Source organism: Xiphophorus maculatus, chromosome 14, assembly GCF_002775205.1.
Source record: "Xiphophorus maculatus strain JP 163 A chromosome 14, X_maculatus-5.0-male, whole genome shotgun sequence".
Taxonomy (NCBI): domain Eukaryota; kingdom Metazoa; phylum Chordata; class Actinopteri; order Cyprinodontiformes; family Poeciliidae; genus Xiphophorus; species Xiphophorus maculatus.
In genome coordinates, this window is record NC_036456.1 from 15,576,307 (window position 1) to 15,595,252 (window position 18,946).

Below are 18,946 nucleotides of genomic sequence, written 5' to 3' on the forward strand. Positions count from 1 at the left end.
CTGTGTGCCAAGTGCAAGGACTTGACTTGTCAAGGCCAAGCTCCGTGTGAGGTAGAAGAAAAACAAATGAAATATACAACATAATGCATTTTCCTTGCTAAGGTGTTCAACTTTATGTTATCATGGTTTGTGTGCTAGTCCAACATAACGTAAGGCGTAACTGTGACATGCATGTAAAATATTACATAGTTGATGATAGTTTTTACAAACAAATAAGTGGAGACTGAATTTGTTGTAGTTTATGGGCCATTGTAGCACCTACCTATGCTTTTTTTTGTAGTGGCTTCTTCAGGCTCATGTCAGATCTTCACCACACTGAGTGTTTTATAGACCAAAATGTGTAACTTTAGTCTAATCAGACCAGAGCACCAACTTTTTATTATCTCCCCTACATGGCTTGTGGTACTCTTTATATGGTTTTCTTACATCAGCTTTTTTTCTTGCCACTCATCCTTTAAGGACAGATTTGTTGAGTGTAAGTACTTGATGAATGTTTTCCCTGCGCAGCCTGCAAATTTAGGGAGGCCACCATATCGTGGCAGATTTGTCGACATTTTTAAATGATGGCTTTTACTTTCCATTTTGAACTTGGGAAGGAGGTTATAAAAGGAGGAAGTAGGGGTCATTTACTGTATGTGTTCTCCTCTTTCTGTGCTCTTCTTCTTGCCCAACTAGACCACTTCAGCCACAAAAACCTTGAAAGAAAAAAAAAAGCTGCTCTTCACTCTCAGCCCTGTTCTGCCTGAAATGCTCCTTGTTCTTCATGATTTTGTTTGTTCACTTAGGTCCTCTAACAAACCTCTGTGGGCTCTACTCACTACTCAGCTGCTTTTGAAAGCAGTTGGTTGCACTGGATTTTATTAAGGTTCATACCCGGCCCAAGGTCGTATGGAGCCTTAAGCAGATTTTGATTGGCCGCCCTTCTTCCTGTTATAGACGTCACTATCATTAACAATGCTTCAGTATAGATGTAATTTTGGAGAGAGAGCGGAGCCTAAAAGCAATAACAGATAACTGTTTTTTTTTTTTTGAGGGCATAAAAAGTAAACTTTGCTGAAGATAAAATAGGTCATACCTTCGAATTGAAACACCTCGTAATTTAACGATGCTGGTACCGTAAAGTCAATCTTGATTGTATTCTCATTCTTTCAAAATAAATATGAAAGTCGTAGATCTATGGTCGGCATTAAAATGCAAGCATGTATGGGAGCCCTCGTAATAGTTTCAGGTTCTATAAATTGTTTTCAGAAAACATCCCCTTAGTTGTGAATGTGGAACATAGAAAACATTTCTAAACCACCATCGGTCTGTTGAGGAGGCTGCATTCATCCAGTGACTCTGAATCTGGCTGCAAGGCCAGGTCAAAGAGAAACAGTAAAACAACTTTTGTTTCCACTTGTGCATTTTGCACATTAACGTAAAAATGCGGCAGTATGAATCTTAATGAAGAGACCGGCATTTCAGTGCCTCCTAATAAGCCCTTCTGCTGTTCAGGTGCACTGTACTAATCTAATAAGCCTAATTGTAGTCAGCTGCACTTCTCCAAAGTTGTCCGTAACCAATAACAAAGACGGGAAAATGGACGTTCCTCTCATGTTTGCTGCAGTGGATCACATTTAGTGTAGTGGCACTTTTCTGAACCAAGAGATAAAGGTGGAATATTTCTGTCGCATAAGTGCATTAAGTTCTGATCAGGTGGAGAGCACAGGTGGGGTCTAGAGGCGAAACAGTTTGGAGCCTGCTACAGGCTGAGTGCCAGCCCAGCGCCACTTCAGATTCAATTATGGTACAAGTTTAATGGCTCATTGTACAGGAGAAAACTTGGTGGAGAGTGTAACTTTTGGCCTTTAGCCGGAGAAATAAAAGATGTCTCTTCCTCTGTTACTGGAGATCAGGCCTGTCACATGCATTGTGTGCTTACAAAACTGCCAATTCAGCCCACTGTCCATGTCAAACCAAATCCAGTTTCTGTATGATTGCATTCAAAGATGTCGAGTTTCTTTCAAATTTAAATGGGCAATTTTTAAAACTTTTAACAGCAAATACAAATGTTTACGATCAGCTCATACAAGAAGAGTTGGGATTTTTAATTTTGCATTATTTTCTCAAAAAGAGGAACATCGGTTGTCATAAGATGCAGCTGAAAATGTTTGTTTATTAAAAATGTTTAGCCTACGATCTATTTTAGCTGTGGGCATAAAAAGCAGACAATGGCCATTCAACTGGGAAAATCTTGAAAATGTTGGCATTTAGAATATGAATGCATGGCTAATGAAATACTGTAGGAAAGAATGACAAACTACACATCCAATTGATTTTTTGTATTATTTTTTTTAATATAATTTTTTGCACACTGAAACTGCAAAGATGATTGTATTTTGTAGCAGCAAACCTAAGACAACAGCCAAAGAAATCACCCTGGGAAGAAAAAGTTGCATGAACTTGAATCTCCCAGGAAACAAAATACTGTACCGTACATCTTCCCTAAAAGTATCTTGACAACATACCTCTGATTGTTGTGATCACAGTGCCGGGGTGGGCCGCACCGGCTGCTTCATTGTGATTGATGCCATGCTGGAACGTATCAAGCACGAGAAGACCGTGGACATCTACGGACATGTAACGCTGATGCGCGCCCAGCGCAACTACATGGTGCAAACAGAAGACCAGTACGTCTTCATACACGACGCGCTCCAGGAGGCCGTCAACTGCGGCACAACCGAAGTGCCCGCCAGAAACCTGTACGCCTACATCCAGAAACTGACTCAGATAGAGGGTGGAGAGAATGTCACTGGCATGGAGCTGGAGTTCAAGGTACAAATCAGAACACGTCTAAAAAGTGTCATCCCAGTTCTGTTCTATCTCTGTATTTATCTATAGATATTATATCTTTCTGTTTGCATCGGTATTCCTGTGTATCCAGAGTGGGGCTTCTGGTTTCCTCTTTGATTACTTATTATACAACATATAATAAATCTTCACCTTTTGGGTCTTCTTTGTTAGAAACCATGGGTTTGGTTTACATAAAAATCTCCAGTGGTTTTTTTTTTCTGCCAGAGAACATAAGCAACAAACATGATAAAGCTGAGTCTATTGTATTGCTGATTTTCTCAGGGGGAGAAGGGGAAAACTTAATGATAGTGAGCATCTCTATTAGCAAATTACCAAGCTATTTAACAACAAAAATTTAAATTCACAGCAAATATGTTAAAGCACTCTTTACAAATCAGTCATTTTCATTTCTATGCAATCTAGTCATATAGTACATCCAATCCATTTCAGAAAAATTCAGTTGATCGTTTAATGGTAATTGATTAAAGTCAAGAAAGCTCAGCTGATGGTGTCAAGTCTGACTTTATAGAAATTATTCATCCTGGGCAAGACTGTGGTAACGGTGAAGAGGCGTCACTTCCTTTTGAATACGAAGATACCCTCCATCAGAACCAGGTTCTTAATGAGCAACCATTGAGAAACCAGGAAGAAGACATAGAAAGGACCAGTATAGAAGCACTTTCTATGGGAAGCAGAAGCAAAACATACACAAATCTTACGTCAGCAATAGTTCTGTCAGGGGATTCATCCAAGATAGACACCACTGAGCAAGTCAACGGAAGAGGGAGTTCAACATAAAACCATTGAGTTGAAAAGATTGTAAACAAAAGTAATGGCAGCAGTAACTCCATTAATGACTCTGCACAGCAATGAAGCATTGAATTAGGAGTACTTTATAGTAAGGGAAAAAGAGAGAAAGCACTAAAATATGAACAATATTTAGATATTTCTCTTGCAGTGTAGCCTTGATGTCAAACGCAGCCCGTCTCCAGAGGAGCATCTGTCATTGCATGTACCTATCATTTTGATGCTCATTAAGTTCTCCGTCTCTCCTTGCCCTTGCAGCGCTTAGCCAACACTAAAGCTCACACGTCGCGATTCATCAGTGCCAATCTCCCCTGCAACAAGTTTAAGAACCGCCTTGTCAACATAATGCCATACGAGTCCACACGAGTGTGTCTTCAGCCCATCCGAGGAGTGGAGGGCTCAGACTACATCAATGCAAGCTTCATTGATGGTTACAGGTAAGCTTCAAGGTACAATAATTTAATTAAAGCTGAGATTTAAAAAAAAGCTATTTTACACAGTTGCATCTGATTGTTTCCTCCAGGCAACAGAAAGCTTACATTGCAACACAGGGACCGTTGGCAGAGACCACAGAAGATTTCTGGAGAATGCTCTGGGAGCACAACTCCACCATTGTAGTCATGCTGACCAAGCTCAGAGAAATGGGCAGGGTAATTGATACTTCACTCCAAAGCCTTTGTTCTGACAGCTTTATAGAAAAGAATATACAACACAATGCATAAAATATTCCATAAACCTCCTGTGAAGAGGAATGTTGTGAGTCACTGTGGTCTGTTTTTCCAGGAAAAATGTCACCAGTACTGGCCAGCAGAGAGGTCAGCCAGATACCAGTACTTTGTGGTGGACCCCATGGCCGAGTATAACATGCCCCAGTATATCCTGAGAGAGTTCAAAGTGACTGATGCCAGGGTAAGCAGAGATTGCTTGTAAACTGAACGTTGAGGATTAAAACTGATCCAAGTCTGGGTTGTAACCCGTCTTTGACTCCACAGAATGACTGGCTAGAGGTCAGCTGGAAGATTGTACTGTTTTAGTCGCGCTGTTCTTTAATTTGGGCCTCTGGTGCAGCAAATGTCTAAACACAGAAAAGCCCACACTATCAAAGTATCAAATAATACAGTTTCCTGATTTTTAACTAGCTGTAGAGAAGGTATAGAAAAACAAGGTTGAGGACCGATTTTAATTACCCAGATCTGTTTGGATTAGTCATTACATCGACACATTGGCATTTTCTCAAATATTTGTTTACACCAGCTTGTGGCCTTAAGTGCAACGGAAAAGTACATCCAAATTTGCACAAATCATGACACTTGTCAGAGTGTAATAAAAATGAAAAAAAAAACACAAGCTAAAATGCAAGTGGTGCCGGCAGCAGTGAACTGCCACAGTTTTTAATTCCATCAAAGGCTCAGACAGATAAACGGTGCAGCATCCTGCCTTTGTGGAGCGTGTAACACTGTCTCGTCAATGGGATTGGTTTCCTTATCAAGGGGGTAGAACATCACTTAAGCAATGCACACCCTCAAACTAAAACTCTCCCCCAAAACCTGTCAAAAGCTGCACATCAAAGCAATCAGCATCTTCAGAGGGTATATTAAATACATTTGGGTGTAATAATGAAAGGCTTTCTTTGATGCCACCTTTGTGGCACATTTTCAAGACTAACATTTAGTAGCTGAAACCCAAACGCTTCGACGCCACATGGGTCAGAGTTATCGAAAACAAACAGAAGGTAAAAATACTTCCCATCAAAATGAACCTTTCAGGAATCTTAAACGTAATTTTCTCTGACAAACGAATGAAGTTGCTTTTATCGCATTTGCTTTAGTCTTTGATCTACAGATATCAACAAGTAAATCCATGCTATCTAAAAGAGATTGTGGATATCTTAAGCAGATTGCATGATTCAGATATCGGCATTTAGTATCAGCATATCGGTAGTTTTTAGCATTGGTTTCATTTTAGATATCAAACATAAAAACGGTCCATCTTCACAATACATCACATCCACAAGTTTTTATAATGAAATAATAAGCTATTAGTTTGACCAGTTTGTTGCCATATATAGATTCTGCATTAACTTATGACCAGTGCCTTGTTCAATGATTTTTTTTAATGTCTGTTAACTATTTTCGATGTATATAATAACCAGGTGACGTATTAAAAAACCTTTTTGGTAAAAACAACTTTTAAACAATTAACATGTAAAAGTAAATATTTTCTGACAACTGTTTTTTGTATCACGGTTGAGGATTTTCAGAAAACATTGGTTTCTTTGGCAGCAATTTCAGTTCTAAAGACCATGAAAGATGCTTATATCACTACGTATTTATTTCCCTCCTGACTATTAAGTGTATATTTTTTTTAAAGACGAATGACGTTGTTGTAATGTAGAAAAAAAATCAACTACAGATGGGAGTGTTTTCATTACAGCTTAACATGGCTTGCCATATGTCTCACCTTTTCTTCCCCGTGTTTTAGGATGGACAGTCACGAACAGTAAGGCAGTTTCAGTTCACTGACTGGCCTGAACAAGGAGTGCCAAAATCAGGAGAGGGTTTCATCGATTTCATTGGCCAAGTACATAAAACAAAAGAGCAGTTCGGCCAAGATGGTCCCATCTCTGTCCACTGTAGGTAAGTGGTCAGGCAACATTCCCAAACACACTGGGCATCCTTTTTGAATCATCGTGTGAATATTAAAATGTTGAATCACAACATGAACCTCTTCTCACTTGTTTGTCTGATTCGCACAGCGCTGGAGTTGGTAGAACCGGAGTTTTCATTACCCTCAGCATCGTCTTGGAACGGATGAGATACGAAGGTGTGGTGGACATCTTTCAGACAGTGAAAATGCTACGGACACAAAGACCAGCGATGGTACAGACAGAGGTGAGCCGGCGTAAAAACAAACTTCAGTGTGTTTTATTGGGATTTTATGTTACAGAAGAACAAAGAGTAGTGCGTATTTGTGAAACGGAATGAAAATTTTACACACTTTTTGAACACTTGCAAACAAAAGTCTTGTGTGTAGTTTCCTCCCCGGTCTTTTACGACAGTTGCAGCTGCTTTCAGAATCTAGAAACTGATTTTTCTGCAAACTCTGAGAAATTTAACTTGCAGCATAACTCAAGCTCACTCAGGAAGGAAGGACTTCAACTGTGCAATATTTCATTTTTAGAGGATGCTCTCTGTGGTATGCTCAGAGATTGGGATTTTGTTTTCCAAACCAGCCCTGCTTTAAATTTCCCCACAACTTTATCATCTTTCATTAAAGATGATAAAGTTGTGGGGAAATTTAATGATGTAATACTTTGATGACTTTATTAGGGTGTCTGAAGACAAACATATTTCACCCAAATTTTTTGAGCTTTTGTAAAAATAAAAAAAAAAGAGAGAAAAAAGACTTCAGCTTTCTTTCAATTTCACAATTATATGCTTGTCTCTATTGATTTATGTAAAATTTTAATAAAACATATTTGATGTTTTAATCTGATAAAAGTACATTTTGTACAAGATGCTGAAAAAATTAAGTAGAATAAAATAAAAAAAACTATTAATACTCAGAAAATATAAGTAGTGTGAATATCTTTGCATGGCCATGGAGGACACGGCCTTTCTGAAAGCGTGGGAGACTCATCAAATCATCTGCTGCGGTTCCAACACATTATTTTACTCCAGTTGTTTGAAAGGTCTAGGAAGATTTCAGGAGTCAGGATAACAAGCCTTTGTTAAAGAGTATGTTTAATTTAGTAGTTGAATATGTCTGCAGTAGCTGTGTGCGCTCTCAGCTCCAGTCTTACTGCATCGCTTCAGAAACAATGGCGAGCTGTAGTTTGTTTGTTTTTTTAAGTTGGATAACTACAATGTGTAAAATAAGCGATACAAAATGATTTGATTTAAAAGGCACTAAAGTGTTCTTTCTTTCCAGGATCAATACCAATTCTGCTACAGAGCCGGCTTGGAGTATTTGGGAAGCTTTGATCACTATGCAACGTAAAACGCCCAGTATTGGAAGATAAAACTGGAGGGCCCTTTGGGAGAAAAAAGAAATCCAAGCGAGCCTCTCTTCTGAGCCATAAATTCCTGCTTGAGAAAGTACTCCTTAACTCCTTGCTAACAATTCATTTAAGTGTTGGATGTGCGACATGACTCGTCAAAAAATGAAAAAGATGATTCCCGGAGGACCAAGTAATTTCCCCAACAAGCCCAAATAAAAAGAACCTCAGCTTAAGACGAGCATGAGGGTGGGAATCCTGACTGTTGAAGCATCATAGGGAATTACCTTTTCTTTTTTGCTTCAAGGATCCATTTTGGGGCTCATAAAACTAAATGAAACCAACGCAAGAAAAAAGTTAATGAACAATAATGACGTCGTCAGAAATGCATCAGTGATTATGACCCATAACGAGAGACAACGAGAAGCACACCGAAATAACAGGGGGAAGCAACTCAATGCACATTGTACAAAAAGAAAAAGAGGAAAAAACATCAAATCTGTTTCACAATCAAGTCCACACATCACATCAAGAAGACGATGCTTGGTCCACAGGAGCAGAACAGACTTAAAGTAATAATGAATAAATAAATACCCCTTTTATCTGGTCGCAATGTTGATTCATTTCAGTTTGGGGGAGAGGTTAAAGTTAAAATACAAAAGTATTGATTTAGTTTTTTATTATAAAGTTGATGTGCTTTTTTTCAAATGTCTTTTTCTTTTCTTTTACAGAGAAAAAGCGTTAAAAGATTTTTTTAAAGCTGTAGAACTGTTCTAATGTACGTGCTGTTTTTGCAGAGAATCCGTTTGCTAATTTTCATACACTTCAAAAATTCACACCATCCATAATGTAACTTCCTTCAGCAGTTTATTTTTTATTTTTTTATTTTAGCCTGGAATTGTTCATATATTTTTGTCAAGTTTTCTGTCTACAATCACTCACATTATAACCTGATTACTTCCATTTGATTAAAGGGCATATATCATCATTTTCTACAACTTCTTCAGTTTTCTGGGTTGAAACTTCACGTAGAAACTTTGATTAGCATGTGAGAAAGATGTTTAAGAGGATGAGCGAAGAACAGAGCACAATGCAGCTGAGAACGCAGCTGAATGTCGCTGAACAGCGATGACATCACATCTCAAACACCAAAATCAGGTGTAAAGTGAGACATTAAAACTAGTTTTCGCTGAACAACGACCGCCAGTATATTTTATACAGGCTAACCACGCAGAGCAATTCTCCATATTATTAGTCTGTTTGATAAATGAACTAACTTTCCTACAGTAATATCCTCTAGACCTTTTCTGACGTTTGATGTGGTGGATGTCAGAGAAAAACCTGATGTGTTCCCAAAGCAGCTGTAGTCACATACACTCCTTTATTTCTGTCAGACGTTAAGAAAGAAATTAAGCACAATGTAGTAAAAAAAATAAAATAATTGCATTTTCTTACCTGATGAAGCTCATAATCAACAGCTGCGGTTGCCTAAATGGTCTGGCTGTTGACTCCCTGGTGGACCTGTCTTTTGTAGCTGTACCACGAAGTGCGTTTTCTCATTTTTCAGACTTGGGTGGTGACGTCACTTGAAGCCGGGGCCAAAACACATTTGCGACAGACTGTTTTCGCAAGTATTTACCTCCCACATTTTTTGCATAGGTGATCTTTGAAGCAAAAGTGCTCACTTCATCCTTTCTGTAATAAGCAGCCACACATGCGTTCGACATATTTCTGTGTCAAAAGGTCTTTTCGTGTCAACAAAACAATCCATCGCGTTCAGAGATTTCCAGAAGGTGCCGTTACAGTCACTCTGTCATCATCCATATATGGTAGTGCCTTCCTGTTTTAGAGGACGTGACTCAGAAGGCTCTATGTGTTTCGGATAAGTGCATTTTTAAATTATTTAAGAAAAGGCAGTTGTGATTTGTTTCATACTTTGAAGCTTTTCAGGTTCTCTGGCTCTAAAAGATGATGATATATGCCCTTTAACCGGGGCCTTGTGGAATCAACAGGGGTGAGCAAAGTATGAAGTTGCTGCTACCGATTATCTTAGTTCTTCCATGTTACAATGAGAAGAGAAAACATGATGAATTTGGTATGAATATATAACTATATACTGTCAAATATGTGAAATATGTATATCAAAGTATAGATATAACAATATATAAAGTATATAGTTTAAAAGTATATAAAGTACAGATTGTGTTTGAAAGCCTTTAAGCGGGGAGTCGTGTGCCATGGGGGAGACAGATTTTTCACTGGAATGCACATCAGTAAAACAAAACTGTATTTTGATTCAGTGCATCTTTTCTTGTGCAATAAACGTGTTTTAGATTTAGATTTTTTTTTTTTGTTCCCTTTTAATATGTGGCGATGTCATTAACTCACCACTTTATTATACCCTCCCCGCCTCCTTACAAACAGGTGGCAGTCAAAACGATGCTGGTGCATCTTTGCTTTAAACAAATAGCCTAGTCAGTCAGAAATTAGAGGAAATCACACTCAGTCTCCACACAGTAGGGCAAGGTACAAAGACGTCAACTTATTCAGATAATATATATATATATATATATATATAGTTATTTTTCTTTTTGCATCTAGAGTGCCTTATATTTATGCCTGTTTTTATAATGTTTTATTTACCATTCATGTATCCTTTGAGTATTCTAGGCATTTAGTGGAGATTAAACTGTAAAGTTTATTTACCTTTAGTTTTTATTTGTCACATAATGCAAATAAGAACCTTTTAATGGTCAGTGTTCATTTTTGTGGCCTTACAGAGGCTGAGGGAATTGGAACAAAGCAACCACTACAGAAATGTAAAAACTCCCCAAAATACAAAAAAAGTGCACAGTTGGGGATGGGATGATAATGTAAAACTAAACATTACATTTGAAAAAGATTAATGCTAGTCTCCAAGCCCCCAACATACAGTTAAGTGTCAACTAACATTCTCAAGTGGATTTTGTTTACAAAAAAAAAAAAAACAGAATAACAAATGGATGCACAAACACAGGTCATCAATGACTGGTTTCTTCTTTATGCCTTTTGTCTTTATACACAACACCTCAGAGCAGACCTAGGGACAAAATGTCCCTTCTGTTAAACTGACAGTCTTTAACAGTGTGCTATCTTCTTTGTCTCCAAGTTAAAGAGAAGGTTTTTGCACCAGCTTGAGCACCATTACTCTCTAATGCTCCCTGAGAGCCGGGTTTTACCACCAAACTGTCACAACCTGAAAGAACTGACTCTGATTCTTGTAAAATTAGTATCAGGGGCCCGACTCTTCTCTGATAATAAAAGCTGAAAACTTGAGAAACACTCAAGTCATCTTATTTTTCTTTGAGAAGAGCTTTTAGAATCTGCCTAATTAAGACATAATCTAACAAAACACTGAACTCCAACGTTACTAAAAAGTTAGTGAGCTCACCGTCTCTTACCTCCTGCTTATCTTAATACCACCAGTCACTTCGTGATTGTAGTACAGCACAAAGTGGCATTCTCTGAATTTATAAGCGCAGTTTGTGATGGAGATTAGAAACGCTGATTTTTGTTTCTAGTGTTGTGGCCGTGTAACTGATGCTGTTCATCTTGCCTTAGAGGTAATTCATACTTTCCCTCTTTTGGTCTTTTCATGCCCAGATTTTGGGGGATAAACAGGAGCAATTTGACACTTAACCATTCATACTGACCACAAACCACTTGGTAACCACTTTGACCACAAATAATTTAATGCAATTCCCTTTGATCCAGTCATAGGTTCCCGCATGGAAATGTGGATATGAAGAATGAAGAGAATGATGAGCCAAAATTAGGGACTGGAAGCAAAAATAATTGGAAATGGCTTACAAATAAACCAACCAAATAAAATACCTAAAATGTTTAATTACTATTAATTACTATTTATCTCAAACGTGATATACATAGCTTACATGGGTACAAAATTGGATTGAATATAAGAAAATATATATTCATATTTTTTTGATAAAAATTATGCAATATTTAGCTTTATCATGACAATATCTTCTCCCCTCTCCATGAGCTTTAGCATCTCAGCTAATAAAAATGTACATCAGGTAGATCTACTCTAACTGGTTAAACTTATTAGTATGAGAAACATTTTCCCAACACTTATAATCTTCCGAAAATTAAATTCAAGCAGCTCTTTGACATTGTGATGTGATGATGATTGGTCTTCAATATATTGTGCAGCTTTAGTATCAAAAGGAAGTAAGTTGGAACAAAATGGCGACTCTGGGTACAACAGCAGATGCAAATTGAGCTGGAACCATCAAATTACTGTATAAATCAGTGTTTCTATATACCAATCAAAGCTCACGAAGGCCAGTTAGTGAGTCCAAAAAAAGAGTTTAGAAACATGAAACATTGCATATTTAAAACATCACTTACAAATTAGGCTGGTGATATTAATGCATCTGTTTACAGACCAATACTGTAATTAGCGTTGCATCTCCCCACACTCTGACCACTGGCAGAAATCGAGAGGATCAAACATCCTCTCGATTAAACAAATAGCTTATGGCGAGAAGAGTAGCCAAATAACTTCTGGTCAACATTAGGTTTGCACAATAAAAGCTGAAAATCAATCACTCAAGTCTGTTCTGTATTTCACAAATTTAACTACAGAGATTTAGATTTGGGTGGTGGGAAGAGCTGATGTGGTTCTGTGCCAGGTGAGAACCAGTTCTACCCACCAGCTTTGAAACTGGTTTGGTGGAAAAACCCCACTTGATGGCTTTGTGGATGTGCATTCCAGGTGCTTTCTTTCCCTTATTTCCTGAAGCAGCTGTGAGTTTTTGTTTTACTCCTTTTCCTGATTGTTTTGTCACAATAGTCTCGGAACATGTTAATTTTTTTTTTTCCTCATCTGATTTTTCTTATCAGTTATTAGTTTTTCATTATGCACGGTAAAGAACTTGCAGAGTGGCCAAAACCCGGCCAAGTAGGAAAGACTTGCACTTTCTCTTATCTTTGTACTATGCACTGCCCTATTGATTCTGAACCCAATAATGTATTACTTGAACCCATCTCTTAAAAAAGGAAACTCCTCAGACATTCACTTTGTGTGTATGTAAATAACACAGAAAAGGTATCAACCTGCTAAAAGGACAAAAAAAAATAAAAAGAGTCTGTGGCGAAAAAGAGCATTCGTTCTGATGCCACCATGGTTTACTCCAGCAGATGACTTCAGAGAAATCTGTTCCCCCAAACCATCTGTTCTTGTGGCTTTGCCATTCGAGCTTGGAGTGTCATTAACAGAAATAAACGTTGTGTTCTCTGCTCTCTCTCTATCTATCTCTCGTCTGGATGCATAGACTGATAACTAAATAATGAAATTGTAAAAAGAAAAAAAAATATGGCTTGTTAAAAAGATTATACGATTACCTCTGATTAGTTGTAAGCGTAAACTGTTTCTTTTTTCTGAATGAAAGGAGTGCTTTTTATTTTCTTACTTAGGTTACATTGGTGGAGAAAGAAGTCTGTAAGAAAACCAGTTCTTTGCTGACACGAGTTCCATTTGTTATAAATGAATTCTATTAAAAAATGTCAGTGTTATGCACCGGTGTTTCGCTTGTTTCCCTCCACCTCACTCTGCCTCAAAAGGAAAAAACGAAAAGACTGATGAAGCCATGTTACCCCCTGCTGGTCTGGGTCCAACACATTATCCACAGTTCTCTGGTGAAATGGGGGGAAATTTAGTCTCACCACATTTGAACAGATTTCCATAGCTCTGTTTTTTCTATTACTGATGGAGCCCAGAGTGAATCATCACAGGAACATTTGACAAGTGAAATTCAATGCTTTTTTTTTTTTCTAAATTACTTTGCCTTTTAACCCGCCCACCCCCGGTTACAGACTGTGTTATCAAAGGCGTAATAAGGTACATTAAACTACACTGACACACACAAATCATTCAGTCTCATCAAGGATGAGACTTCTTTATTTCCTTTATTTTAGTCAAATGTATTTACTTGCTTTCTTCCACCTTTGCATGTTCCTTTCTTTCTATCTTTGGTCCTTCATTCCTTCCTCCATAAACCACAGCTCTTTTCTTCATTCCTTCTGTCATTTACTTGTTTCCTTTTCTTCACTCTGTCCCTAAAAGCATCCGTCTCTTCCTTTCATCGACCGTTAATTCATTTCCTTGTTTCTTTTCATCCGTACTTCAAATATTTCTTCCCTTATTTAAGCATTTCCCTCATTCAAACTTCCTTCCTGCAAGCCTTCATTTTCTCTGGATTTAGTGCACAAAACAAAACTGCTTCCTTCTCTGACATAACGGGGTAAATGTTACGTTGTGTTGCGTACTTCAAGTCATACTCTACGCTTTTAAGTTAACTACACTTCTTGCAAACACAAGCAGGAATGGACATATAGATGTCTAGTGAAAATATGATTTATTTTTCCTCTCCGCACATCTATGTTGATCTTCAGGAAATCGCTACATGAGAATAGCTACTTGTCTGAACTTGCCAAAGTTTCACAAAACTAACTGTGACAAACAAAGGATGAAGGTCAAAGTTTATTTTGACATGAGAAGTTTGGTTAGAGAGGAGTTGTAGCAAATTTTAACTTGAGGCTTCCTTAGCCTTCTTTACCAGGGTTGCAGTAATTTGTTGAAGGCGCTGCATCCATCTGACCAACCAGCCAGATAACATGTTGTAAAATCTTTGAAATCTCTTCTGCTGCTTCTGTAGTGGTATGTAAAAATAGTGATTTTAATTGCGTTCCATTAGTTTACTTTGTACCATCTGTTGTGTCTATATTCCACAACAACATTTGGCTGCTTTATCCCATCTCTCTGGCAAATGGTAAAGATAAGTCGGTTGCCAGGACAGAGCTGAATGCAGAACTTCGACTCTTCAGTTTGTTGTTTTCTCACTGAAAATAAACTAAAAATAATTGGCAGGACTGCAGTGAATGGCACATACTCCGCCACACGCTGCAGTCCAGGATTTCTGCAGCGTGAAAGCCCCGCAACCAAGTGAAAGTTTGAGATGAGTTTTTTCACCGTTTCTCCTTTGGGTTGCCCGCAGGTAAAGACTTTCCTGCCACTGCTTTGGTAACCTCTAGCAGTTCAGCATCTGACCTCCGCTTTAGTTTCCACAGGGCATTCTTGAAATCTTCTGGACTGCATTTCTCCTTTGAGAAGTCAAAATCCTCCAAGCTAAAATATCTATCTTTAAATCTTAGCTCAGCTTAAAACAATTATTTTACCTAGCATCCCAACTAATAGACATCCTTTACGCCTGACATATTCAAATAAACACAGTCAGGTATGAGTGAGTTGGAAGCATGCTGTTCCTGAACTCACTGTCAGATATTTGTTATGTAGGAAATCAATATTTCAGCCCACAGATTGGTTGAAACGTTATAAATAACAACATGCACTTGCCTCAGACAGAAAACGTTGTCTGAGAGATTACGTGTCAAAAGCACTGACACCACAAGATGTACAGAGATGATGTTCCTGCCATGATTGCTCTGCGAGCGGAACGCCGTTGGCTGCTCTCTGTTTCTGTAAATCACATCTCAAACTGAAAACAGACTTGAACAAGAGTGAATATGATCCTATCACAATGCACTGTTTTATTCATCCTGATGTTTGATGTGCAAGGAAGCCTTAGAGTTGCATCAGCTTCCATCCTTTTGTATTTGTTTTAGCCCGAGCCACCCCCTCAAACATCTCATCATTACTCCCCAGCCTGAGGCAGAAGTGTTGGTGTTCTGTAGATTACTTAAGCAAGAAGCCCGGCTTCACTTTGTCTCTCATCTCACACAGTTTTGTTTTTGTTTTGTTTTTTTTAAAATCACCCAGCATGAACATAGAGTGTCCACATGGTCATAAACACCTTCTTTGCACCTGACAACGAACTCGTGCTGTCGTTGCGTTTTATTTTTTTCCCTCCAGAGACGGCAGTGCTCTGCAGATGTTCTGTCTCCATCTCTCTGCTGTTTCTGCAGAATTACGAAACCAATCAGTCGTCGCAAAAGTCGTCCTCCGTACAACCACCCCTTCTTTGCACGATGACAGCTTGTGCTTTTGCTTAACAACGCTAAATTTGCTGAAACATTTTGCCCCGATATAGGAGACTGTGAAAGTCTGAAATGCTCTCTTTTAACTCTGCAGCAACAAAAAACGTTATCTCGGTCCAGGAGAGTTTAATGACGTCAGAGCTGACCGGCGATCACTCAGACAGATGCTGGATTTGCTCTCGAAGCTCCAACGCTGTGTGAAAAACAATCACCTGCTCCCACTTCATTAATTCAAGTATTTTGTGATTCGTTTTACTCCAATTTTCAGTAATACAGCAGGACACTTATTGTAGTTATGTTCACCATGCATGAGGCCATTTTCATGTTAGCACTGCTGTGAGCTGCTAACTATTCAAATTAAATGTTATGTTGCAGGTGCATATTAAGTGCCAAATTAAATCAAAAGGAAAAGTTTCCCCTGAATAAAAAGCTTTTCTCAAGGTTTTTCTTTGAGAAGTTCATAATGGCTTCTGATTCTTGAGAAAGTATAGAGTGATTTACTATGGCTGTGACTCACTAATATTGTACGGCACTCAATATTACCTCCCCTATTGTGTCTCAGCATCTTATTCACAAAGCAAATACTGCTAATTAATTGCCAGTGCAGCACACGTTAACATCAACAGGTGCAAACAATTTACGTTGTTGTACATGTTCAAAGTGGCTTTTCTAAATCAATAATAGATTAGGATGATTTAAGTGAACTGATGTAGATCTGAAACGGAGTGACTCATCCACGGCTTCTTGAACAGATGAGTTCAATTAATTGGAACTGGAAATATATTAGATTTAGGAAATATGTATTCTATATAAACATGTTATAGCAATGCCTGATTGTCAGATTAAAAGAAAAACACTTTATTCACCATAATTACAGTCACTTTAAAAATTAGGAGACCACATACATTTTGGATTCTTTACTTAGAAATACTTATTTATTCATAACTATTTTTCAACCCTGGAAAAAAATATAGTGGCACTAAAAAAAAAGAAACAAAAAACTTACTCATTAAACAACACATCTGCTAGAAAACAACAGATGTGTTTTCTAGCTGTGGAAAAAGACATCCTACTTCACAATAGTGTTAATTTCATAGATACTCCTAGTAGCTGTCCACTCTGAAATCAGTCTGAGGAAAATTTGCTTCTCTCATCATTTTCTGCTATGAGATATTTTCTGGATGTGCAGCATTGTTTAATTTACTCCACGGATTCTGTGCTTTGACTCCGTCTGTGACTCCGTTTCTTACTCTTAGCCAGTCCTTAATGGATTGCCTGGTATGTTTAGGTCATTGTAATGTCAGAGGGTCCTGTTCTGGGTCAGCTTTATTTTTCTTACAGATGATGCAGAACTTTTCTCAACAACCCAGTCAATACACAGTAGAGCTCTTGTTGAGCTGGCCATGTCATCCTGGCAGCAGAACATCCCGAAATCACCTCCTTGCTTCCCAGTTTTCCATCTGTCCAGAGCATTATTCCATAAATCCATGTATTTGTCTATGTTCTCTCTGGTAAATATTAGGATATCTCTTGTGTTTTTTTGTTGTCTTTTTTTAGAAGAGTGTGAACCTTGTGCAGCCTCTTTTTGATTGTACAGGTACAAACATCCATATAAACAATATCAAAAGCCGGCAGCAATTGCAAAAATGACATTAACTATTTTGGAACTAATGTCCAAAATAACTATTTTGGAGACTTGACAGTTTCCTTTAACTGAATTGCGTGGTGATTTAGTCTAACACCTTGCATTCTGTTTTTATGACGAACCTTCCAGATCTTTGCATGTTGTTGGCTTTTTTTTTTAGGCAGGCAGTGTTTCAAAGTCCTCTACTTGCAGACACTTTTTCATACAGTGGATTAGTTTTGATATCTATTTAATTTATAAATTCCCCCAAACTTATTTTTGCAGGAAAAATTAAAACATGAGTAGATGGTGTTAATCTGAGGTAAACATTCTCCTCTGCAAGCTCTTTGAAAATTAGACGTAAAAACTCTGGTTTTCTCAGGTTTTATGGATGGAAAAGTCATGTCATCTTTCAGTGAATCAACCAGGCAGGTTTATTTTCCCTTTTACTGAATTGCATGGTGATTAGATGAAAATGAGAAAGCAATAACCATAATAAAAAGTACTGACATTGTATTTATATGGATCTGTGTTTGTAATATCATCAGATGAACATGGTCTGGTACAATTCAAACTCAGTGATTTATAGTTCAAGAGGTTTTTTTTTTGTTTGTTTTTTCTTTTTCCAAATTTACATTAGAGTCAGAATTATTACCCCAATATATTCATTTCTGTTCCTGGTGCTAAATTTTGCATGACTGCTGTAAGACATATGAAACTGCTTTCAGTTTGGCAGCTGATTAGAGGAGAGAAAAGCAACTGAACGCTGGCAAATAGTTTTAAGAGTAAGATTATATATTTGATCTTTTCCAGCGATAATTATACAACACAAAATTTGATTAGGATCTATGAGGTGGTCAAACCTGTGGAAGGGGCCCAAATTTTCCCAAGTGTCTTGTTATATTCGTGGCTAAAAAGTCAGCATCAGCAGATGTATTAAAGCGACTTTCAACTTTACAGTTAACAATGTCAACTGCAAAACCGTTACCGTGATTTTTATACACTTGTTAGGGGCAAAGCTCACAAATCCTCTATCACAGCTGGCTGCCAGCCTAGCTAATATTGCACTTGAGAGCTAAGCGTCTGAGTAAACAGACATTGCACCTCCTGGAATCCTGGCTTGACTGAACTGAATGCACAACGCAGGGCAAGCGGAGCGTCTGTGCACTGCAAATGAAACGGACAGCTATGGGTGTGTGAGCAGAGGGAAAACCCAGGGGCCTTTTGCCAGCAGAATGATGAAGAATGTTTGTGTGCAGCAGCGAGACAGGCACCATACCCTGCAGTCGGCCGATGATGATGACCCAAATGGCAATCCTCAATCGAGCGAGCTCTCAGTTCAGCGATGACAAACCCAGATAAAAGCCGACACTGCTGCCAAAGCCGCACTGATTTTGTGTGCATGTCACATTAGAGGTACTTCAGAAGCACAGAGAAGGTTTGACCTTTAGTTTCTCACTGCAACAAGAATGAAAAATAGAGAAATCCAAACATAAAGCTAAAAGAATGACGTTATTGGTTTGATTAAATATTAGTTGGGTTGTTTTTCTGTATAGGTGCAAGTAAAAATGCTTTTCTTGGCACTTTTATTTTCAACTGAAACGAAACAAGATACAGGGAGGAAAAGA

At 38.1% G+C, this 18,946-nt stretch overlaps 1 protein-coding gene across 33 annotated transcripts in view; it reads left to right on the forward strand.

Moving 5' to 3' along the window:
- ptprd (protein tyrosine phosphatase, receptor type D) overlaps positions 1-13,213 on the forward strand; it is a 463,922-nt gene extending 450,709 nt beyond the window's left edge. For all 33 annotated transcript variants that reach the window (XM_023346243.1, XM_023346261.1, XM_023346260.1 and 30 more), the window contains 7 exons: positions 2,529-2,814; positions 3,898-4,076; positions 4,163-4,289; positions 4,423-4,548; positions 6,121-6,275; positions 6,395-6,530; positions 7,570-13,213. In XM_023346243.1, coding sequence (XP_023202011.1) covers positions 2,529-2,814; positions 3,898-4,076; positions 4,163-4,289; positions 4,423-4,548; positions 6,121-6,275; positions 6,395-6,530; positions 7,570-7,638 — 1,078 coding nt within the window. In that variant the 3' untranslated portion in view covers positions 7,639-13,213. The remainder of the gene's footprint in view (positions 1-2,528; positions 2,815-3,897; positions 4,077-4,162; positions 4,290-4,422; positions 4,549-6,120; positions 6,276-6,394; positions 6,531-7,569) is intronic.
- The last annotated feature ends 5,733 nt before the right edge of the window (positions 13,214-18,946 follow it).